The sequence below is a fragment of the Coenobita brevimanus genome, chromosome 54 (assembly GCF_032717465.1).
Source record: "Coenobita brevimanus isolate Jiangsu-jjx chromosome 54, ASM3271746v2, whole genome shotgun sequence".
NCBI classification, from domain to species: Eukaryota; Metazoa; Arthropoda; class Malacostraca; order Decapoda; family Coenobitidae; genus Coenobita; species Coenobita brevimanus.
Genome location: NC_137007.1, coordinates 138,085 through 162,993, shown reverse-complemented (window position 1 = coordinate 162,993; position 24,909 = coordinate 138,085). Strand labels below are relative to the sequence as shown.

Below are 24,909 nucleotides of genomic sequence, written 5' to 3'. Positions count from 1 at the left end.
CCTGTGGGTGACTTTACACTGAGTGACAAGCCAAATGGTTTCCTGTACACCAGGAAACCATTTACTACGCTGGGTGGTAACCATATAACCAAATTTTGGTGCCTGGTGGTTTAGTGGGTAATTATTGCGCTCCAATCGGATTGAGCCAGTGAAAGTTTATATCCAAGGGATGGTTGGGGTTGATTGCTCGTGTAATGCCACTCAGGGATGAGTGAGGTTTGTCACTCTCATCTTAAATGTCGGGACCATCTGCCTAGCCCCGGGCTCCTACGCTCCTCATGGGGCAATGTAGGATTGGATGATAGATAGATAGATAGATAGTTTGGGTCATTTCACTGGGCATGTTGTTGGTAGTTCTTCCACTTTTATTCTTCCTCTGCTTGTTTCTGAATCCTAACTCAGCTCAGTGTTAGGTAGGAATTGTAACTGGGATGATGATAATTTATTGAAGCCATTAGAGGAAAATTAAGAATTTGGCTGATGATGAAATAAATAATGGTATTGGTAAGAATGATGAGGATGATGATTAGGCAGTTTTGAAGATGATAATGATTATAGTGAAAATCATCATAAAAAATATACAGTATATTGCTAATAATGATGAGGAGAAAGATGCTGGTAATGATGATTGATGATGACATGTCAGTTTTGCTGCTGCTGTTGATGATGATGATGATGATGATGATGATGATGATGAATGATTATAAAAATATTTTAGATGCTAATAATGAAGAAGATATGGTAAAGATGATCATGATTAAGACAATTATTATTGTGTTTTTCAGGATCGTCAAGGGCTTCCCTCCTGTAGCACCATACATTGGAGTGAGCCCAACCCTCTGCTACCTGCTCAAAGAACCTAAGCCACTGTGTTGTCTCATGCTCAATCGGGTTAGTTCACTTCAACCTTCATTACCTAAACTAACCAAACATAACCTAACTGACCTTAACATAATCTAACCCAACTTAACCTACCTTACCCTGACAACCTACCCAACCCTAACCACCAACTCTTCCCTGACCTAACCTAACCTAACCTATCCTAATCTGACCTAAATCCTTATGTTGCCTTCAGCTAAGTAAGGTGAGTTAACAAGTGTTCCTACAAGTAATATAACCTAACCAAATCTTCATAGTCTAGTGCCTTTTTCATCCTCCTGGTGATCAGCCTATATCTTTTTCTTCATGAACCCTTCAGTACAATGATATCATTAACGTCTTCTTGCTACCTCCTGGTGAGTTTATGCAACTTAGGAAATGTCTTTTGTGCTGAATGGATTGATGAAGAATGTATCTAATCTCTCCTGTTTGATATGTCTCTTCTAAACTGAGTAACATTTTTCTGGAAGTATTGGTAATAAAAATGGAGAAATACATCATTTGTAGTGAAAGGATTAACCCAGCCACTCCGCCAGCATATGCCATTTTAGTGTTGACTTGTTTCACTTGGCAGAACTTGGCCATTCTCACGACTTATATACTAATAGTCAAAGTTTCTTGAAATTCAAGGAGCTGTAGTTATAAGTTAGAAATGAATTTCTTTGGTTACAGGACAAATCTCTCTTGAATATGACAACCTGGTCATCATCTACCGTAAGCTGAAAGGAGTTAGAAATCTTCGTCAGACTAGAACAGATTCATTATTGTCATTCTCTCAGACATAAAAATACAGTGCACCTCATGAAGCAGGTGAAGTCTTTTTTGGTTTGGTCTTGCTGCAACCAGATGATAATTCAACTCATAAGAGGCCTCTCATATTGAAGGTGTAAACTGAGGCTGTATGTAACCATAGTGTAGGTCATTCACTTAGACTTGGTGGAGATTTTTGTTCTTTTGCAACTTATTTCTTGCAGCAGAATAAGGCAGTACTAAGGCTCAGCATCCTTTCCATAGCATTTCTTCATGACTAGCATCATATTTTGGTGTTTATCACTTGTTAGAACTCAGCAGACAAGATGGTGAGATGGCAGTTTCACCCTTGGTTAAAGTGAACAGAATACAGTTGAAAAAGTTTTATCCTGAGCTGAATGAAATCATTAGAAGGTAGCAAGAAAAAAAAAAAAAAGACAACCCCAAGTGGAATGGATTAAATGATACCTGATAACCTGTTGTGATGTTGTTTCAGTATCTCATCTCATACAGTGTTCCCTTATGAATTTGACAGTCATTGACTTTACTATGTCTGATAGGTAATATGAAGCAAATATGTAAGGTGTTCCTGTGAGGTGGTGCCAGGATTCTGAGGGCTTGGATGGTGAGTGAATGAGTGTGTGGTCCATTTCACTGGATATGCTGTTGATTTGTTCTTATACTGTCATGTTTTATTTTCATTTTCCCTGCTTTATGAACACTACCTCAACTCCTTTGGGTGGGAAAAGGAGGCAGGATCATTTAATGATGATGGTACAGTATTGCTAAAGCTGCCATGCTTGTTTATACAGTAGTCAGGCTGTTGGCCATATTCTTAAGGACTGGAAGGCACTGTACTACTATTTTATTTTTAAGCAGTTAGGAGTAGCACAGTGAGCAACGAGATTAAGGATTGGTATGTTGTATGGATGTATGAACAACTCAGATGAATATTAAAGGGCTAACAGGTGTTTATTACCCAGTTTGTGTAGGATACTGCGGTGCCATGTTAGAAGCCATATTTTCTTAAACTCTGATTCTGTGTTAAAAAGTACTGGCTGAATGAAACCCAAATTACGAGTAACCATTTGCAAAATGAAAGTTATTTTATTATTTACTAGAAAAGATCTTGAATACAATAGTGAATTTCATATGGAGCACCCAAACTTCACTCACACATGAGCTGTCAACGAAATACATAGATTTAAAAAAAAAATTGAGAAAAGAAGTATGTCAAGGGACTTTGCAGATAAACTTGAGTCTTTGCAGAGTGAAGGGGAAATTCAAGCCTGTTTACGAATGCCTGAATACTGGCAAGGTGGCACACGAGTTTCTCACAGAGGCTGGTGAACTACTTCCACAGGCAAATTTTCTAGAATGTAAAGTGGCTAAGTTTTCTGCCACTGTTATATCAGGTGCCTCACATGTTACACACTGGTGATATTTTTCATATTGACTCACTGATTACACAAAGTAGTTTTCAGTGTGATTTAACAGAGTACAGTAATCGTTTAATTCATAAGCACTCCATTTGTGTTGATAACATCTTAGAATGAGGCAGTGCTTAACGGCTTTTCTCTTTCTCATCTCAACAGGTCAAAAAACAAACGAAACAGGCGATTTTTTTTTTTTTTTTTTTTTTTTTTTTCTCCCATAAGTATACACATTCTCTCAGTTGTTTATTTCACTGTAGTTTAAATAGCAAGGGTGAACATGATGATGCAAGGTGAGCTCATGACACCATATTCTTGTGTTAATCCCTTGTTATAGGTCAGTATTCAGGATAAAGAGATGTCAGTTTTAGGTCATGTTAAAATGAAGATATGATAGAGCTCCTAAGCCCACTAAGTTATGGTCCTGTATAGTATGTTTTGTGTTTTGTCTTGTGTGTGTAGTTTGCCCTTATGTCCCTCCCTTTCTAATGTTTTTCTTTGTCCTTTCAGAATAGTAAGAGTCGTGTAAGTCCAGTATGCTGTTTGTTGTCTTTTTTAACAGTTTATACTCATTTTCACCTTTTATCATATGCCTTTTATATTTCATTATTACTGTATTATAGCAAGTCCATGTTACAAGTCATTTATGTATATTCATTTTTACTGTTAATTCATTGAATCTTTCAATGTATTTTTGTATATTTTTATATTTTTGCCACCACTGTGCAATTTTTGCACTGGCGAGGAAGGATCTCTGGTTGTGAAAGTATTAAGTTTGTATCTAATCATGCAGTTTGACAAGGCTCCTCTAAGATGAATAAATTCATTTGGAAGTAAGGAGAATAAGATAAATAAAATGTCACAAGATTGAAGGGATTAAATCCAGAATAGTTACTGAAAAATTGGCTACCACAGATCCATTGGTATGTATAAAGCTGATTTGCCAATTTCCCATAATTTGCAGTACCATTTGTGTGAAGAAAAATGTGAAATTGTGTAATGAAATCCATGGCTTGTAATAAGGACTGCCTGTATTTTCCTTCTGACTTATGCTGCCTTCCTTGAATTTTGCATTTCAGGCTGTGTTCTAAGTAACATAAAAGGCTTCGTAGCACCTCTTCTTTAGCAACTTATTTTGCACTCACACTTGAATATGCTTGTGTATGGTCCTTGAATGCAAGGCCTTGTGGTTAAGAGAAAGGCTGGGACTGGAGAGTATTGGTGTTGTGTTGATGAAAAGAGGTAGATTCAGATGGTTTAGGCATGTTGAGAAGATCGAGGGGGACACTGGGTGGAAGAGGTAAGAAGTGTGAATGTTTGGGGAAGGGTTGCAAGAGGCAAAGCAAAAAATACCTGGGATGACGTCATAGAGTGTGGCCTTAAGGATAAGGGGCTGAATAAGGAGGCTGCCAGAGATTGAGCAGCATGAAGAGCCGCCATTAGGTGACCAAGGCTGATGCATGCAAGCATGTTGGAGCCTTTATAAATGATGCAACATGAAGCGATGCTAGGAGGAGTAGATTGAGATGGTTTAGGCATGTGGACAGGGTGGAGGATGACAGTTGGGTGCAGGAGGTGAGAGGTATGAACAGCGAGGCTGGAGTCTTTATAAGATGTTGATCTGAGTGGCAGCTACTAGTGGCTTGCAGGTTTTAGTGTGAGACTGGTGTGATATGAATATGAGAGTTCAAGAGCAAGAGCTATGGAAATAGGGTTATTGAAGAAAGTGTTTGATGTGTAGTAAATAAAATAAAGAATAGTGTGTTTCATGAAAGATGTGGAGTAAGGAAGTTTGTGGACCCTTCCGGTTGAGGGGAGAGTGCTTGGATGGTATGGATAAAGGGAGAAAAGATGTAAATAGAGAGGTGAAAAGGATATGTTCTGAGTGTTTTGAAGGTGGGAGAAGTCATGGTAGGCCAGGAAGAAGGTGGATAGATATAGCATATGAGGGTGTGAGAAAGTAAGTTATGGAGTCTGATGAAAATACAAAACTGACAGGGGATGTGGCTAGTTAGGAGAATTTTGTATTGAGGAGGAGTGTGTGCCATAGTTTTGACAGCCCTGTTTTTCCCATTTATGATACTGGTGGCTGTCAAATTGACTCAGATTGGTAGGTGATGTGAAGAAAGTTAGTGTGGATGGTTTTGCCAATAAGGCGAGGTCCTGGCTCTGGGGAGTTTTAATGGTGAATGAGTGAGAATGTAGTCCGTTTAACAGAGCATGCTGGTGATAGTTCTGCATCTCAGTGTTCTTTTCTTTTTTTTTTTTCTTTTTTTTTCTGGACTCTTCATTGCCCTATCTTTAGGTGGGAAAAGAGCTCAGGATGATAATGGTGATGATAACTTCATTAACAACATGCCGGTATTCTGTATTAATTAACATATAAGAGGATACAGAGGTGTAAATTTACAGAATAAATCGCTAAGGAAGAGGTTTTATGAAAATTTTGTAGCAACACAAAATACAACCTCTCATCCCTGAGCTATTAACACAAAATACAACCTCTCATCTCAGAGCTGGAGCCAGGTGGTATTACGAGAATGAAATACAATAGACCCTCCTGATATGACGGTAAAATGTTAACCTAGAGTGTGCAGGTGGAGCCCACATGTGTGGAGGTTCATACTCAATTACAGTATAGAAGTCTAATGTTATGTGGTAGGTGGGGGTGCTCACCATCCACTCACTTGATGTAGTGCTGCTCTTGGGTGTCTGCCCTTGCCTCTCCTCCAGCCTTCTTTCCATCTATCCTCTTCTGTCTTTCTTTCCTTCATTCTTTCCTGTTTCTTCTGCCTGTGGGTGACTTTACACTCCTTCTTGTGTCTTTCTTTCCTTCATTCTTTCCTCTTCTTTCTCCCTGTGGGTGACTCTACACTGAGTGACAAGCCAAATGGTTTCCTGTACACCAGGAAACCATTTACTATGCTGGGTGGTAACCATACAACCAAATTTTGGCTCCTGGTGGTTTAGTGGGTAATAAAGGTGCTCCAGTCGGATTGAGCCGGTGAAGGTTTATATCCAAGGGATGGTTGGGGTTTATTGCTCACGTAATGGCACTCAGGGATGAGTGAGGCTGGTCACTCTCATCTTAAATGCCAGGACCAACACTCCTAGCCCCGGGCTCCTACGCTTCTCATGGGGCAACATAGGATTAGATGATGGATGGATGAAGTCTAATGTTAACCAAGCCTCTGCCCTGATACTATCATGCCTACTCTGTGACCTCAGCTAGACTACAGATACACCTTCTAAGGGGATAGCCTGCTCAGTAGAGGTAGAGCAGATGTTATAAGACTAAAGAGCATTAAAGAAATAAAAAAGAGGGAAGAACTTATGATAGGTCTCAACTTGCCTACTAAAACCTCTCTGTAACCCCAGCTGGATCACAAATGTGTTACCCAAGGGCATAGCCTACTGTATAGAGGTAAAGCAGACATTAGACGGAAATATTAAAGAACTTAATAGGGATTGCAGAGTAGGAAAAACTAGACACTGGTGGCTGCAGCTATCAAGAACTCCTCTCCAATCGCCACTGCATAGTTGTGATGCTTTTTTTGTGCAAGAGACACCCTTGGTAGCACTTTTTTTACTGTGTAAGGTGATCCTATATGTCTGGAGTGTTTACTATATGGTGAAAGTAGGGCCTCCTCAGACTGGATTTGGAATCCAGTGAGAGTTAGCCCCATCAAAAGCACCTCCAGGAACAACCACTCCTTCCATGACACAACTCTCCATCATGTACTGGGGATGGAGAGTGTCCTGGCACCTTGTTTTTTGGAACATATTATCGTAGACAAAGGAGGCTGCATAGCACCCCTTCCTTTGTTATTGTTATGAATATTACACCTTAATATCTCATTTGAATGTAACTTTAATATTAGCTTAGCTTAAATAAGGAATGGTCAAAAGATTATTAATTTGCCATATACTGTAAGGTGAAGTAAACTGGTAAGGAAGAGGTGCTATGCAGTCTTGCAACCCCACAAAAATATAGCCCCTGGCCTACATCTACTACCTACACAACACCCCCATATCTTTTTCTTGGCCTGGTCTCTTCCAATCACTTTTTTATTTTGCTTGTTTGCTTGTTTTTTCAACCTTTCAGTCCAGTGATGTAGTTTTTAGTTTATTCTTTTTATCTTCAAATTGGCTGTTATTGAACTTAAATTGAACATGTGGTTATGAAGGGGTAATTGAAGCCTATTCCTAACCCCACCAATTTGAAAAGTCTCTCTTGAAGTTGCTTGAATATAGAAAGAATAAACTCGATGCTTCATTAGACTGAATGAGTTAAATATAATGGACTGTGGCAGACTGTAGTTCTGTCACTTTAATTTGACCCAAATTTTCATCCTTTTGCAGCTTAGTTTGCATACCTCATTAGTAGATAAAGACAATTCTGTGACTCTACATTCTTGTTGTAGCACTTCTTCATTACTTAACATCATATTCTAGTATTAATTGATTACTACAACTTAGCATTGATGATAGAGAGAGAGCAGTTTTAGGCTAAGTTAAAAGCTATAAAGCCTTAGATTTTTGCAGCTTGAAAAGAGTAACAAGAGTTTGGTTGTTACTGTTTTGATGCCTTTAGCATTTTTCTCATGTCATCTGGTGCATGGGGCTTTTAATGATACCATTTGCTAGCTTTTGCCTGTGAAACACTTCAATTTTCTGTCTTTAAGGCATATTCTCTTTGGTTAAGGTAACTCCCTAGCATGTCTTTGTTACTGTACTTGTTTTATCTTCATGACCAAAGATTGCCATCTCTCTGTCTTGACTGCTGACTTTTAGCAGTAGGCTAGTACTAGAATATGATGCTAATGATGTTGTGCTTTGGAAAGGATTTAGAGTTGTAGAATTGTCTTTTTCTGCCACTGATCTGTGTGATATAAACTGCAGAAGGTTGAAAATTTGGATCCAAGGAAATATGAAAAGAATGTACAGTAGTTGGTTGTTTTTTCATTGGGTATTTTGACTCTCTCATATATTCCTAAACCACTTCACTCAGTGACTTTTTCTTATTACAGTATTATTGTTATGTGGTAGGAGGGGACACTCACCATCCACTCACTCAATGTAGTGCTGCTTTCAGGTGACTCCTTTCCTCCCTTCCTTCCTTCTTTCCTTCCTCTTCTTTCTGTGGGTGACTCTACACTGAGTGAAGAGCCAATTGGTTTCCTGTACACCAGGAAACCATTTACTATGCTGGGAGGTAACCATATAACCAAACTGTGGCAGCTAATGGTTCAGTGGGTAATTAAGGCACTCCAGCTGGATTGAGCCTGTGTAAGTTTATATCCAAGGGATGGTTGGGGTTTATTGTGCACATAATGCCTCCAAGGGATGAGTGAGGCTGGTCACTCTCATCATAAATGTCAGGACCAACTCGCCTAGTCCAGGGCTATTACAGTCCTCATGGAGGAACACAGGATTAGATGATGATGATGATGATGGTTATTGTTTCCTGCAGCTGATTATAGTATAAGAGACTTTGAATCAGAGGGGTTAGTCTTCATCAGTCCCATCAGTACAGATCTTTCCGAATTAGAGCCCCGTTGTATGGAGACAGCAATTATAAAATAGAAACAGTGTAAATGATTCCCTGGCATTTAAAGGGTTAAACATACTACAGTTTGTCATTAGCAAAAAGACGTCAATAACATGCAAAAGAGTATTGTATTCTTCAGTATGGTAATGGCTATTTCATGATATTCCTGCTACTGTCAAATGAGATGCATTTCAGTAGAGATGATAACATTTCCATTAACATCTGTCCTACCAGGTGTCACCCCCTATGCTAAATAAAATCATCCTGTGTTAGGGAGAAAACCATAAGAGGTATTATTGTACTAAAAGAATCAAAGTTTAATATGCAGAATGAATGATTATAAGCATGTGCAAGTGTTCCATCTTATCCAACAGAAAAACAGCCTTTTATCATTCAACCTCTTCCTCATGTAGGGTGAACTTTCAGATTAGTGATATTGTTGGCATATGTGAAATCCATCTATTACCCACTTCATTCAGATCATATATTTTTCATCTAATTCATACCACTACCATGTGATGTAATTCATCTTAGAGATGGCTTAATTCAATTTTGGTTAAGTGACCTGAAGGGATTCTTGAAGGCAAATCTAACCCATCCAGTTGAAATAGTCTCTCATTTGTTGAATGAAATCATCAGAATGTTGCTGGAATTATGTACAAGGTACATTATTGTAATGAAAGGGTTAAGAGAAAAAGATGCAGATAATTAGGTGAACTGCATGGAGCAAAGATTCTGGGGACATGAATGATGTATGAATAACTGTAACCCATTTCACTAGGTATGCTGTTGTTAGTTCTGTCTCCTTCATACTCTCTGTTTCCTTGTTTCTGGATCCCACCTTCTCTCTTCTTTAGGCAGGAAAAAGAGCAAGGATGATGATGAAAATGATGGTGATGGTGAAAATGATGATGATGATATTGAACAGGAGGAGGATGCAGGATTTTACTCAAGGACTGCTGGAGAGGGATGCCTGCATATTGTGGCACCAATGAACAGTTATACAAGCCTCCCTCACCAGCTTATGTATCCCCTGAAAATATTGATGGTGAACTGCAGGAGTTCCATACATGTCAACAAGTGGGTTGATGGAGGATTAGTGTCCCTCTCCATAAACCAACTAACTCAGAGTCAAACGGCCACTCCTAACGGGATTATGGAATTTGTCCATGGATAGAGATATACTGAACCGCAGGAGAAGAGGAGTGTCAACATGCAGTTCACCTGGTTAATGTTCACATGAGGTTAGGGCCACAACAGCAGAAAGAAATGCAACTTCAGCTCAGTTTTAGGAAGATCGCTCATTGGAAAGGAAATAGGAAATGACAGGTTATGGCTTATGCATATTAATCTTGGAGCTATCTTGGATTTGTATTTTTAGTTTTTGATAAATTAAGAGTATGTAAAGAGCATCTGTAAAGGAAAATAAAAGAAAAATGTGCCGATGTCTAGGTTTGTGGGGTGCAGCAAAGATTTATAGACAGTGAGCCCTTATGTCTCGCGTGATTTGGGTTCGCGAATTTACCATTCGCAGAAAAGCCCAAAATATCCAAAAACTTATGTCGCACGATCAAGAATTCATCTTTCGCATCAATATATGGGGCGCCAGTGGGCAAGGCGATCGTCAGTTGTTGTCTGCCATGTTGTTTTCACAGTTCCCGCCAGCTGTGAGACTGTATGTTTAAGTGCTCATGTAGTGATCGCAGCCATGGTCACTTTTTTTGCTCATCATTTTGTTCAGCTATTGTTCTCGTGTGGTCTACCTGTACTGTATTATCACGTCCTCTTCATTCATTGGAAGACTAGGTAATAAGGGTGATGGTGAAATACTGGGAAGTTGAAAGGATGGAGGCAAGAAGAGAAAAGAACGTCGTGAGTATCAAGGTGGTGTGAAAAGGAAAAAGTATTCAGTAGAGGATAAGATGAAGATTTTTCAGGCTGGTGATCCATTTATTTAATGTTTCTTAACATTTTTATCATATTCATATGGTTGTGAGCTATTCTGGTATCCTGTTTTGTGAGAATTATATCCCAAAAGTGAGAAAAAGAGTGACTTTGAGATGGACTCTAGAACCAGTTAGATTTTTTACCATTAAAATAATACTTTTGGGTTTGCAAAATTCAGATTTCTCACCAACTTCATGGTACCAGTTGGACACAAAACTTAATGGTTCACTGTATATATATATATATATATATATATATACACACAATCTGGCCACACTGTGGGGTGGTACTACTACTCTGCGGCCAGGTTGTGTTAGGAAGAATACTGCCACCGTATTCCCTGCGTGTCATAAAAGGGAACTAAAAGGGGCAGGGTGTGGGGGACTAGGGACCCCCTCCTCTGTTTTTTAGTTCCTAAAAAGAGACAGGCCAGAGAAAGGGATGGGGGATGGAGTTATCCCCGTACCCTGAAGATTGGGTCTATGAATGTGCGTTGATGTAGTACGATTGAGGCTAAAAGGGAGGAGATTGGGAGAATGTTTGTGAGAAGAAAGTTGGATGTGTTAGCTTTGAGTGAAACGAAGATGAAAGGGAAGGGTGAGTCTATGTTTGGAAGTGTGAATGGAAGATTGTCAGGTGTTGATAGAGGAAGGGCAAGAGAAGGTGTGACCTTGTTAGTGAGTCCAGAAGTACAGCAGTGTGTGATTGAATGGAAGGAGGTGTCATCGAGACTGATGTGGGTGAAAGTGAAATTTGAACGTGAGTTGTGGGTGATTGTGAGTGCATATGGGCCTGGTAGCGAAAGGGATGAAGAAGAGAGGGAGTCTTTCTGGAATGATGTTGATGAGTGTCTGCGGAGTTTTGGAACGAATGTGAATGTGGTAATGATGGGAGATATGAATGCTAGAGTGGGAAATGTAGCAGTTGAAGATGTAGTTGGTATGCATGGTGTGCCTGGAAGAAATGAAAATGGGGAGCGAATGATAGCGATGTGTGTTGAGCGAGAGATGGTGATTGGAAATACGCTGTTTGAGAAGAAAGATATTTATAAGTATACTTGGGTGAGACAGGAGGGTGGAAGGGTTGTTGATAGAGCTTTGATGGACTATGTGGTTGTGTCTAGGAATGTAATAGGAAGATTTTTGGATGTGAGAGTTCTGAGAGGGGAGGGTGGAGGTATGTCTGACCACTACCTGGTGGAGGGAAAGTTAAGAGTAGGTAAGAGATGGGTGAGAGCTAGGAGGGTTAGGTGTGGCAGGGAGGTTTTGAAAGTGAGTGAGTTGGATAAAAGAGAGAAAAAGATAGAGTATCAGGAGAAATTGAAAGATGAGTGGAACGCAGTGAAAGATCGGGAAAATGGCAGTGTGGAGGAGGAATGGCAGTTATTTAAGAGTGCTGTGGTGGGGCAAGCAGAAGAGGTGTGTGGTGTGAGACGTGTGGGTGGTGGTGTAAGAAAAGGAAGTGAATGGTGGTGCGAGGAAGTAAGTATGGCTGTGGCTGAGAAGAGACGTGCATATGAAGTGTGGCTGCAGAGGAAGGATGAGGTGTCATATGAGAGGTATAAGGAAAAGAGGAATAAGGCGAGAAGGGCTGTGCGTGATGCTAAAGTGGGAGCAGATGAGAGGTGGGGTAGGCAGCTGACAGAGAATTTTCAACAGAATAAGAAAATGTTTTGGAAGGAGGTGAAAAGGGTGTGAAAGGAAGAGTCTGGGAAGGAAGAACGAGTAAAAGCAGAGGATGGAAGGATGTTAATTGAGATGGATGCAGTAAGGAAGAGATGGGCAGAGTATTTTGAAAGATTGTTAAATGTAGAGGAGGAAAGGGTGGCTGAGCTTGTGGCAGATGGAAGGGTGTAAGGAATAAATGTGTTGGGAGAGGTGAATGATTCTTTGATCACGAAGGAGGAAGTGCAGAAGGCAGTAAAGGAGATGAAAACAGGGAAAGCTGCAGGTATGAATGGGTGCGCTGTGGAATGCCTGAAGGGTGGTGGAGTGACTATTGTTGACTGGTTAGTAAGATTGTTGAATGTGTGCTTTGTGAAAGGTATGGTGCCAGTTGACTGGGCAAGTGCTTGTGTGGTCCCGTTGTATAAAGGCAAGGGTAATAAGTATGAATGTACTAGCTTTAGGGGTATAAGTCTGTTGAGTGTTGTAGGTAAGGTGTATGGTAGAGTGTTAATTATGAGAGTTAGAGAGGGTACAGAGGGAGTGATTGGTGATGAGCAGTGTGGCTTTAGGAGAGGGAGGGGATGCGTGGATCAGGTGTTTGCGGTGAGACAAGTGTGTGAAAAGTATTTAGTAAAAAGCAAGGATGTGTTTTGGGCATTTATGGATTTAGAGAAAGCGTATGTTAGAATTGATAGGGAGGCTTTGTGGACTGTTTTAAGATTGTATGGACTTGATGGTAGGTTATTAAAAGGGGTGAAAAGTTTTTATGTAAATAGTAGAGCATGTGTAAGAGTGGGAAATGCTGTGAGTGATTGGTTTCCTGTAAGAGTGGGACTGCGACAGGGATGTGTGATGTCGCCTTGGTTGTTTAATATTTACATGGATGGTGTTGTAAGGGAGGTGAATGCAAGAGTTTTAGGTGGAGGTCTGAGTCTGGTGAATGTTGATGGTGGAGAGTGGAATCTGAAGCAGCTGCTGTTTGCAGATGATACTGCACTGGTGACTGATTCAGAGGAGAGATTGAGACAGTTGGTAGAGGAGGTTGGAAGGGTGTGTGAAAGGAGGAAATTGAAAGTAAATGAGAATAAGAGTAAAGTGATGAAGTGTACGAGGTTGGTAGATGGTAGGGGGATGAATATAGTTTTGAATGGCGAGTTGCTTGAGGAGGTAGAGTGTTTTAAATACCTGGGGTCACATGTTGCTGTGGATGGAAGAATAGATGCAGAAGTGAAGTTTAGAATAAATGAAGTAGGAAAGGTGCTGGGAGGAATGAAAAAAGTGTTTAGATGTCGTTCGCTTAGAATGGATGTAAAGAGAAGGCTGTATGAGGGTGTTGTGGTACCGACTGCATTGTATGGGGCTGAAACATGGAATATGGGTGTAGCAGAGAGGAAAAGTTTGAATGTAATGGAGATGAGGTGTCTGAGGAGTATGTGTGGAGTGACGCATATGGATCGAGTGCGGAAGGATGAAGTGCGAAGGAGAACTGGAGATGTTCGGGAGATGGCTGGTAGAGTTGAGCAGAGGGTGTTGCGATGGTTTGGGCATATGGAGAGAATGGATAATGAGCGATTGGTGAAAAAGATAACTAGATCTGATGTGAGAGGTGTAAGGCTGAGAGGAAGACCACGAATAGGATGGATGGACAGTGTGAAGAGAGCGCTGGATGCGAGAGGGATGTCTGTTGAGCAAGGAAGAGTGGCTGTGCGTGACAGAAACGGGTGGAGAGAAATTGTGAATGAATAAGTGATGACGCAACCCTGAGGGGATATTCTCCCACATTTGGTCTGATCAGCTATTTCAGGTCAGGTGCGGGTAAGGGGATGAGTCTGTTATGATGTGGCAGGGGTAAACCAGCTCTGCTGTTGGGCCCTGCTGCGGATGTCACTGATTGCATTGCGCAGTTGACCCTTGTGCGGTGTGGTGCGGTGAGGATCTGTCCGTTCTCCCCTTTGGGGCTAAGATGCAAATGAATGTGTTTGAATGGATGAGTAAATGGGGAGTGTATCGTCCTGTCTTGGCTACCTCCCTTTCCTTGGGGGAAGCAGCCTAGGTATATAGATAGACAGATATATATATATATATATATATATATATATATATATATACTATTTTTATAGTTCCCACTTTCATTCAGGCTCTTTCTTTGTTTTTGGATCCTTCCTCTGCCCATCCTTGGATGAGAGAAGTGTATCAGGCTTATGATGACGATTACAATAATTATGATATTACCAAGCGTCATATGAAGTTGATGATGATGAATCTATTAATAATGATGATGTATGCTACATAAAACGGATAAATACTACAGTAAATGATACTGATGTTGATGATGATGATGATAATGAGGATACATGTTGCATTAGAGTTACATTCAAAATGTGTGTAAAGTGTTTGCAGGAGTGGATAGTGATGATGATGATGATGATGAAATGTGTTGCAGTACTAAATGTGTTTGTTGCATTTGTTCGTGATGATGATGATGATAAGTGAGAAAAAGAGTGACTTTGGGAGGGGCTCTAGAACCAGTTAGATTTTTTACCATTAAATTAATACTCTTTGGTTTGCAAAATTCAGGTTTCGCACCAACTTCGTGGTACCAATTAGATACAAAACTTGGGGGTTCACTGAATATATATACTATTTTTATAGTTCCCACTTTCATTCAGGCTCTCTCTTTGTTTTTGGATCCTTCCTCTGCCCATCCTTGGATGGGAGAACTATATCAGGATTATGATGACGATTATAATAATTATGATAATACCAAGTGTCATATGAAGTTGATATTGATGATGATGAATCTATTAATAGTGATGATGTTGTATGCTACATAAAACAGATAAATACTACAGTAAATGATACTAATGTTGATGATGATGATAATAATGAGGATACCTGTTGCATTAGAGTTACATACTAAATGTATGCAAAGCGTTTGCAGGAGTGGATGGTGATGATGGTGATGAAATGTGTTGCAATACTAAATGTGTTTGTTGCATTTGTTTATGATGATGATGATGATGATGGTGTTACAGTATATGTTGCATAAAGCTGTTAAATATCACACAAATGCTTTGTATTTGCAGGAGTGCAGTCACTGTCGCCACCGTAGTGCCAAGGAATACAGTTGGCAGAACAGAGCCGTCATATTAGCGGCAGACTACGCCAGCAGTGGTATATACAACTTTATTATTCCACTGAGGGCACATTTTAGGTGAGTACAGTTTTGTTTTTGTCAAACTTTCCACACCACACACTCACATGTTGACACATGGTCACTATTACCCACTGTAGTCTACAGCTGACAGAACAGAGCCATCTAATTGATGAACTGTGCCAGTAGTGGCATATACTACTGTATTATTCCACTGAGGGTATATTTCAGGTGAGTACAGATTTGTTTGTGACTGTTTCAGTAGTCACTTCACTTCTGAATTGTCTGCATGCAACCTTCCCCCATTACAGCACACAGCACTTGTTTGTGTTGTATTCTCAGACCCTTTTCTGTTCCTCTCTGAAACTGCTTTCCATCCATCCATCCATCCATCATACAATCCAGTATTGCCCCATCAGGAGCACTGGGAACCAGAGCTGGGTTGCTTATTCCACACACTGAATATGAGATTGACCAGTCACTAACCCCTAAACAGCATTTCATGTGATTATTCATCCATCCATCCACCCATCCATTATCCAGTCCTATGTTGCCCCATGAGGAGTGGAGGAGCCCAGGACTAGGCAAGTTGGTCCTGACATTTAAGATGAGAGTGATCAACCTCACTCATCCCTGAGTGGCATTATGTGAACAATAAACCCCAACTATCCCTTGGATATAAACCTACACAGACTCCAATTCTATTGGAGCACCTTAATTACCCACTAAACCACCAGGTGCCTTAATTTGGTTATATGGTTACCACCGAGCATAGTGAATGGATTCCTGGTGTACAGGAAACCATTTGGCATGTCACTTAGTGTAGAGTCACCCATAAGCAGAAGGAAGAGGAAAGAATGAAGGGAAGAAAGGCAGAAGAGGGAGTGTAAAGTCACCAATAGGCATAAGGAAGAGGAAAGAATGAAGGAAAGAAAGACAGAAGAGGAAGGAAGAGAGGAACAGCAGACACCCAAAGCACTACTACATCGAGTGATTGGATGGTGAATTCTCCCACCTACCACCATTGTTTATTCATTCATCTATAAAAGCTCCAGCATGCTTGCATGTATCAGCCATGGCCACCTAATGGCAGCCCTCCACACTGTTCTGCCTGTAGCTGCCTCTCTAATCAGTCCCTAGTCACTGAGGTCACACTCCATGACCTTGTCCCAGGTCTTTCTCAGTCTGCCTTACCATATTCATTTTGTCACTAATTCTCCCCCATACTCAACATTTTGCCACACACTTCCTTAATTCCCATTTTGACTTTCTTCATTGCTTCAGATACTTCCATCCTACTCATGTCTTCCTCTCTACTCATTGTTTGTCTTCTCACAGCCATTCTCCAACTGCTTATACTTATGGAACATTCATAATCTCGTTAAGCATTCTTTCCATCCACTTACTTTTGCTCCCTTCTCCATGACCATTCTGCCATTTTTATATTTCACTCTACTGTTTTACTTATCACTGCCTTGCCTTCTTGACCTCCTTCCAAAAATTTCTTACATTCCTTCCACTTGACACTCAGCTTTCTTCCAAACTCCTCATCTTCTCTTTTCACCTCTCTCCTATTCACTACATATAACTTTTCTCGGTCTCTCCACATCCTTCTGTCCTGTAGTTCCCATCCAGTCACTGCATGTTTTCTTTTCTCCCACAGCTCATTTTACCTCTCCATTCCACCATACTGCTCCTTGTGTCATAAGACTTTGTAGTTACTTGTAGAGAAGTATATTTTAGACTTGTGGTCGAGCGGCTTTTATATCTTGTAGTAGTTTCCCCACCAGATGTCATGTAGTGACGGGAGAGGTAAAGAATAGTATGGGACTATTTTTATTTGTCTTGGAAATATTAAACAGGTATAATAGTATAAGTCCTGGGTAGCTACCTCCCTGTCTCGCTATCTCTCTCTCTCTCTCTGTTCTAAGGCTAATCTCCGTCTCGACCTCTCTCTAGGGTCGCTTGTCTCCTTCTCTCTAGCCTGTTCGGTGGCTAATCTCCGTCTCGACCTCTCTCTAGGGTCGCTTGTCTCCTTCTCTCTAGCCTGTTCGGTGGCTAATCTCCGTCTCGACCTCTCTCTAGGGTCGCTTGTCTCCTTCTCTCTAGCCTGTTCGGTGGCTAATCTCCGTCTCGACCTCTCTCTAGGGTCGCTTGTCTCCTTCTCTCTAGCCTGTTCGGTGGCTAATCTCCGTCTGAGCTCTCTTTCCTAAATTCTGGTATAGCAGGGGTGGACTAGATCTTTGTTCACGAGAGGACTGCTGACAGCTAACTGCATCATCTCCTTACTGGCCGGTGTCGTCAGCTTTCCTCAGTGTAAGCATGTTTAGCATTGCTCGATTCTCGCAGACACAACACCTTCTCATCATTTGACTTCCTGCTTCTATCTGTCTCTCTATCTATCTATTTATCTATCTATCTATTATGATTTGCAATTATAATATGGAGACCTACCACATTGCTCAGCCGCGCAAAAATGGCGTACCATCGACATTTAATAGTTATAACATATTGATACATACTACATACACATTATAATGAACTTATAAGCTAATTAAGTGAAATACATAATACTGTAAAAGTAAATTGTATGAATATTGTATACATATAATATAGTAAATAGTGATTCACCTAACTTGTATGATGATACTGGTAATACAGAATTGTGCTATAATTGTATGACTTATAATATTGTACTAACATTGTGGTACTACATAATTGTGTTGGCCTTATAATTGTAGTTACATTTTGTTAATGCAACTATTACATATGTGTCTTGGCCTTATAATTGTAGTTAAAGTTACATCTTGTTAATGCAACTGTTTTGTCGTTACATAATTGTTACATATTGTTTGTAGTTATATAATTGTAGTTAATGTAACATAATGCAATCGTTTGTCGTTACATAATTGTTACATATTGTTTGTAGTTACATAATTGTAGTTAGTGTAACATAATGCAATCGTTTGTCGTTACATAATTGTTACATATCGTTTGTAAGTACATAATTATAATATGGAGTAACATAATTGTAATAACTGCAGTCCTAACATATGCTGCGGTCGATGATAGTGATGATGTTTCGTGCCACTTGTATGTGGAGACACAATTTGCTTTTTTGTTTGTAGTTTATGTGGTATTTTGGCATATATAGTAACATTTACACTTATTTTCATTTGTTTGTTATGTGATCTTACTTTATTTCTCTTTTTTCCTTCTTACTTTTCTTTCTTTCTTTCCTTTCCTTTTCTTTTTTTCTTTTTTTTTTTTTTTTGTATGTATTGATTTTCCATAGTTTGTTTCTCTTTGCTTGTGTACGCTTTTTTCCATGTTGTTCATGGTTGCATAATTCCTGACTAATTTCCTTGAGATACTTTTTTAAAGTTTAGTTTATATTGCACAGATACTACTGAAAATGATATTATATAGTCCCATATTTTGTTATTTTATATAAAAAAATATATACATATATATATACACTATATACAGTATTAACTATACACACTGACTTGTTGTTCACCTGTACCTGTCGTGGGTAATATGTGTGTCAGCACTGTGTGGAAATCATTGTCTTCACGATTGTGTTGAAGATGTTCACTCTTGCTAACGGCATTTGTGTTGGCCATTTTTTTTTTTCTCTAGTTTACCTTGTAACTTAATTTGTCTGTTTCCACTAGGTAGCTTTAATTAATAAATGTTAAATACAGTTCTTTTAATTGCTCACTGAGTAACTGTGATTGTATATTTTCTTTATTACTTTGTAGATATAATTAATGTATAGTTGTATGTATGAAACACGTATTTTACGTAGGTATAAATGGTAACACTCGTTGGTAGTAAATAAATGTTATAATAAATGAATGAATATATACCGTGTAGAATAATTATTGTTGGTGATTATTTAGTGATTGAGTTATGAAGATAACTGAAGTAGGTATATGAATTTAAGTTGTAACTATACAACACGTTTTATATGTTTGTGCAGAAGCTTATTGTCTATCACTGTGTATTGTATGAATGAAGTAACTATGTAACTCACTAATTTTTACCGTGGTGTGAGTGGTGGTGCAGGTGGTGTGTTGACTGACGTGGTGTCTGTTCAGCAAGCATGCATGATGACCTCAACTTCCCACACTGGTAGCTGTGGTGAGTGAATGAGTAGCGATGAGTAACTTGAGTGAAGACGAGTGAGTAAGATGAGTTATGAGTCGTGTCTCACTCTTCGTTTGTTTGTTCCCTTTATTCTATGTGGAAGTTTTCTCGGTCCTTTTCTCTAGTGATTTATTCGTTGTGGGATGAAGACTGCCGCTTCTTGTAGGTGCGTGTAGAAGATTATACAGACGACGTAGAGTTGTTAATTGTAGTTGATTGTAGACGGTTGTAGTTCGCTGATTCGTCGTAGACTCGTAGACTATTTGCACTGTAGGCTGTATTTTGTAGGATTCAATGTAGAACTGAAGCTAATCTTGTAGTCTCGGTTGCTTTTGTAGAAATTTGCTTTTAATTCGGAGACGATGTCCGCAGATTTGCTGATTTGTCGTTAAGCTACTTGCAAGGCGTCGAGTGATCTCTTGACCTCTGCATCAGCGTAAAGATCTGGGAGACGGAGGGGGATGGAGAGAAGCGTCAGGAGCCGGTTATGTTGTTGGTTGAGAGAGATATTCTTGTTTTCAATCTTGATATTTTGTAGGAATTTAATGTTGATTCGTAGACGAGGTTCTTATACGTTCGCTGCTACCAAATGTCATAAGACTTTGTAGTTACTTGTAGAGAAGTATATTTTAGACTTGTGGTCGAGCGGCTTTTATATCTTGTAGTAGTTTCCCCACCAGATGTCATGTAGTGACGGGAGAGGTAAAGAATAGTATGGGACTATTTTTATTTGTCTTGGAAATATTAAACAGGTATAATAGTATAAGTCCTGGGTAGCTACCTCCCTGTCTCGCTATCTCTCTCTCTCTCTCTGTTCTAAGGCTAATCTCCGTCTCGACCTCTCTCTAGGGTCGCTTGTCTCCTTCTCTCTAGCCTGTTCGGTGGCTAATCTCCGTCTCGACCTCTCTCTAGGGTCGCTTGTCTCCTTCTCTCTAGCCTGTTCGGTGGCTAATCTCCGTCTCGACCTCTCTCTAGGGTCGCTTGTCTCCTTCTCTCTAGCCTGTTCGGTGGCTAATCTCCGTCTCGACCTCTCTCTAGGGTCGCTTGTCTCCTTCTCTCTAGCCTGTTCGGTGGCTAATCTCCGTCTCGACCTCTCTCTAGGGTCGCTTGTCTCCTTCTCTCTAGCCTGTTCGGTGGCTAATCTCCGTCTGAGCTCTCTTTCCTAAATTCTGGTATAGCAGGGGTGGACTAGATCTTTGTTCACGAGAGGACTGCTGACAGCTAACTGCATCATCTCCTTACTGGCCGCTGTCGTCAGCTTTCCTCAGTGTAAGCATGTTTAGCATTGCTCGATTCTCGCAGACACAACACCTTCTCATCATTTGACTTCCTGCTTCTATCTGTCTCTCTATCTATCTATTTATCTATCTATCTATTATGATTTGCAATTATAATATGGAGACCTACCACACTTGCATCCCCATACATCTTCTGTTCACCCCACACACTGTTATTGATGTTGTTGGTAGTGGTGGTAATGGTAGTTGTAGTAGTAGTTTTGTTTTTTATTTTTATTTTTTATTTTTTTCCAGGAAGAAGACGTCTCTCAACCCAATCATCCTTTTATTAGAACGCGAACCAGATATTGCCTTCCAAGATGCTATCTCATATTTTCCCCTGTTATACTGGATGACAGGCTCCATTGACAGGTGAGAGCAAGAGAGAGAGGGAGAGTGAGAGCGAGTGAGTTTAACTTTCCCTGCCATACCCTACCCTTCTTTACCCTGCCCAACAGTACACTAATACACTACCCTACTCAACCATATTCTCCTCCTCCTACCCCACTCTGCCATACCCTGTCTTACCCTACTCTACCCTACCTTGGCTTACTCAATCCTACCCTACCGTACCCTAACAACCTGACCCACTGTAATGCAACCTAACCCAATCAAGCCTTGTTTATTTGTCAAGCAAAATGGAGAGAGAGAGAGAGAGAGAGTCTAACCCCTCCCTTTTTCTGGCAGGCTGGATGACCTATTACAAGCGGGTATCAACGTTGCAGAGAATGTTGTGGTGGTGAACAAGGAGTTCAACAATTCAATGGAGGAGGATACGCTTTCAGACTGCAACACCATTGTGGCTGTCCAGACCATGTTCAAGTAGGCTGAGAGAGAGAGAGAGAGAGAGAGGCTATGCATAATGTAGTTATTTAGAATGAAAGAGAATTAGATAGAGGGAGAGAAAGAAGGAGGATGGATGGATTAAAGAATGAAGGAGAGAGAGAGGAGGATGGATGGATGAAAGAAAGGAGAGAGAAAGAACAATATTTATGCAGTCCAGCATTTACAACTGTAAGTACACATGTATGCAAGGTATACAGTACTAAGATTTCTGGATGTTATGATAACTCTTATGTCATGGTAATTTAGCCACTGCCAATTGAATTTTTAATTATTTTCGTTGATTAGTAGATTCTTGATATTTTATCTTAGTTGCAGCTTCTGATTAGCTATAGTTTGTCCACCTACACTTGGCAGATATTTTCATAATTTTATAATAAATTTCCCAGGTTTCAGTGCTGGAATATGACAGTACAATAGCTCATATCCTTTGCTTTAACTTCTTTGTGGCGAGCATTACTTTCTAAAGTTAATCTCATGAAACAGTTCATCATTCAAGTTAAAGTGGATAGTGTATAATACATAATTTTAGTTTTATATTCTTGTTTTATGTATTTTTTTCCCCTTGGACCATTTCACTTGTGGGTTCTATGCATTTGGTGTATAATTTGAGATAAGGAGGGAGGAATAGAGAGTGGAAAATAATGTAGAAAAGTAGAGACAGTCAGAAGTGTGTTAACATTTATATTTCTCTCACAGATTCTTTGCCAGCATCGAGAGAGAGAGAGAGAGGTCAACTGACTTTTATTTTTTCCTTTGACTGAGAGAGAGAGAGAAGAAGTAGCAATAAAAATAATGAGAGAAAAAGTTTCAATTATTACTCCATTCCCCCCCTCTTTCAGGTTCATTCCTTACACCAAAATCATCTCTGAGCTGTCACCAAAATCATCTCTGAGCTATTGCAGTCTTCCAACATGCACATCATGCAGTTCAAGGTTTAGTTAATACCTCTCAGCTAATACTCCTAAACTAATATTCCATTCTTCCTTCCTTACAGATTCTTTCCCAACATCAAATTCATCACAGAGCTGTCTCAGTCATCCAACATGCGCTTCATGCAGTTCCGGGCTCGGGATGCATACGCCTTACACCTGTCTAAGATGGAAAAGGTACATCTCTCCTCACATGACCCTATACATGGACCTGAGCAGCATTGCGAATCATTGTCACCGGTAACCATCTCGCTGTTGCTGTCTGTCGCTGTTTAGTTGTGTCGGTATAGTGTTTGTGTTCCCCCTCTGCTCCTAGCCCATCCTCACTCAGACATTTCCAGACCCTCAGCCCACCACAGCCAGGCATTTTTAGTCCCCTGCCCACCCAATTCCTCTCAGGTATCCCCACACCATCCCAGTCATCCACTTGCTCCCCTCCATTCCCCAAACCTAATTGAAGTTTCAGTATGAGAAGTCTTCTCTAAATTGTGTAATTTTATGAAAAAGATGCCCTGATAGTTGAGGGTTAGGTGGAGATTATCCAACCTCTTCACTGATAGGCCTCTCCTAAAGGAAAGAAAATCATTGTTTCTAACCAAAGCCTTTTGAATGTAGTCCCATAATTGTTAGAACTCTTTCCAGGACATTGCCATTGATTTGTGTAACATATCTTACCCAGAGTAGAAAACAGCATATATGAGCAGAGATGGCAAGGGCATCTACATCTTGTTAATCTTCTCTTGGTAACTAGCAGTGATCAGACAGTTCTGGGCATTGAATAGTATCCTATCATATGTCGACTGTCAACTGTTTGTTTTTAATTAGAATATTCCATGCATTGATGAGGGAGCATCAGTTTGGGAGGGAAAGAACACCTCCTCAGGGAAGACTGCATGAGAGTAGTACCTTCTTAGTGCTTGCAGATGGAGGGTTTTATTCTAAAACCTGCCAGTTTGCAAGCCTACGGAATGCAGTTCTGTAATAGCCACAAGTACTCTCTGCACGAAGAGGCTCATGTGAACTTAGAACCCAGGCTAGGTGTCCTGCTTCAGAACATGTTGCCAAGAACTGCATAACTTGTCAGCCAGTCCTCTGTGAGGGGCATCATCAGCAGTCTTGAAGTCCAAGTTTGGTGTGAATAATGATTGCCATTACAAAATGAAGATCAACAGATGTGCTGTAGATAACATATGGTGTAAAACGTACTGAGGCATTGCATGTTAAAATTCATAGAGTTACTGAGGTCTCATGGGATGTCTCATGACTAGAACCTGGATTAGGTATCTCAAGAAACTATAAATCAGGGTTATTAGCCAGCTCCATGCTGCCCTTATTGTTAGTTGCATTTTCTTTCTTGTAGTCCTGTACTCTTGTTTAATTGTGGCAAGCACTTCTACCCTTCAGAATTAGGTGATTTCAACCAAACTTGGACACAGTGACCAGCCTATGACCTAGTTGTGTCCACAAAGTTTTGGGTACTAGGCAACCAGTCATTTCCTAGCAACAGCCAAAAAAAACACCTTTTTGTACTTTTCATATTTTGAGCTGTAGAAGCATTACTAATGGGCGTAGAAAGCTCTGACTTTTTTAGGCAAAATCTTGAGGTAATTCCCTGTCGGAAGAATTCCATCCATTTTTCCCCTTTTTCCTCTAGTTTTCTAGTGGCAACCCTGTGAAGATTGGCCTCAGCATCCCTAACAGTCTTGTTTAATTGTGGCAGGCAATTCTGCCCTTCAGAAGTAACCGATTCCAACCGAAGCTGGACACAGTGACCAGCCTATGACTTACTGTAGTTGTGTCTACAAGGTTTTGGTTGCTAGCCAACTACTCATTTCTAGCAATGGCCCACTTAGTCCCTCTGTGGCTGTGGGAGGTGAGATACCCACAAAACAAATCAGCAATGATCAGCAGGCCACCTGGTGGACAAAACAGCCATGACAGGCAAGATGCCTACTTGGGAAATCATCTGTGAGAGGCAGGATGTCCACTGGGTGAATCAACTGGAATAGGCAGGATACATATTACTTATAAAGGCTCCAACATGCATGCAGTGCATTGGCCTTGGTCATCTGATGGCAGCTCTCCACGCTGCTCAATCTCTGGCAGCCTTCCTATACCTGCTGGACAAAACAGCCATGAGAGGCACAATGCCCAGTGAGTGTTTTGCTTGTCAGAGGTGTGATACCTGGCAACAGCATGGGCATCTTGTTACAAGTGGCAGCAGAGCTTGGCAAAAATGCTCACTGGTAACTGTACCTTCAGTGTGACTATGAGAACAACCTTGTCAGAGGAGTCCCACTCCACTGAAATAAACCCAGCCCTGC

General features: G+C 40.3%; 1 protein-coding gene across 1 annotated transcript in view; it reads left to right on the top strand.

The window, feature by feature from the left end:
• LOC145400916 (potassium channel subfamily T member 2-like) overlaps positions 1-24,909 on the top strand; it is a 222,844-nt gene that overhangs the window by 115,335 nt on the left and 82,600 nt on the right. The window contains exons 19-23 of the mRNA XM_080273274.1: positions 786-891; positions 15,314-15,441; positions 21,066-21,182; positions 21,498-21,632; positions 22,651-22,825. Of these exons, the coding sequence (XP_080129400.1) occupies positions 786-891; positions 15,314-15,441; positions 21,066-21,182; positions 21,498-21,632; positions 22,651-22,825 (661 nt within the window). The remainder of the gene's footprint in view (positions 1-785; positions 892-15,313; positions 15,442-21,065; positions 21,183-21,497; positions 21,633-22,650; positions 22,826-24,909) is intronic.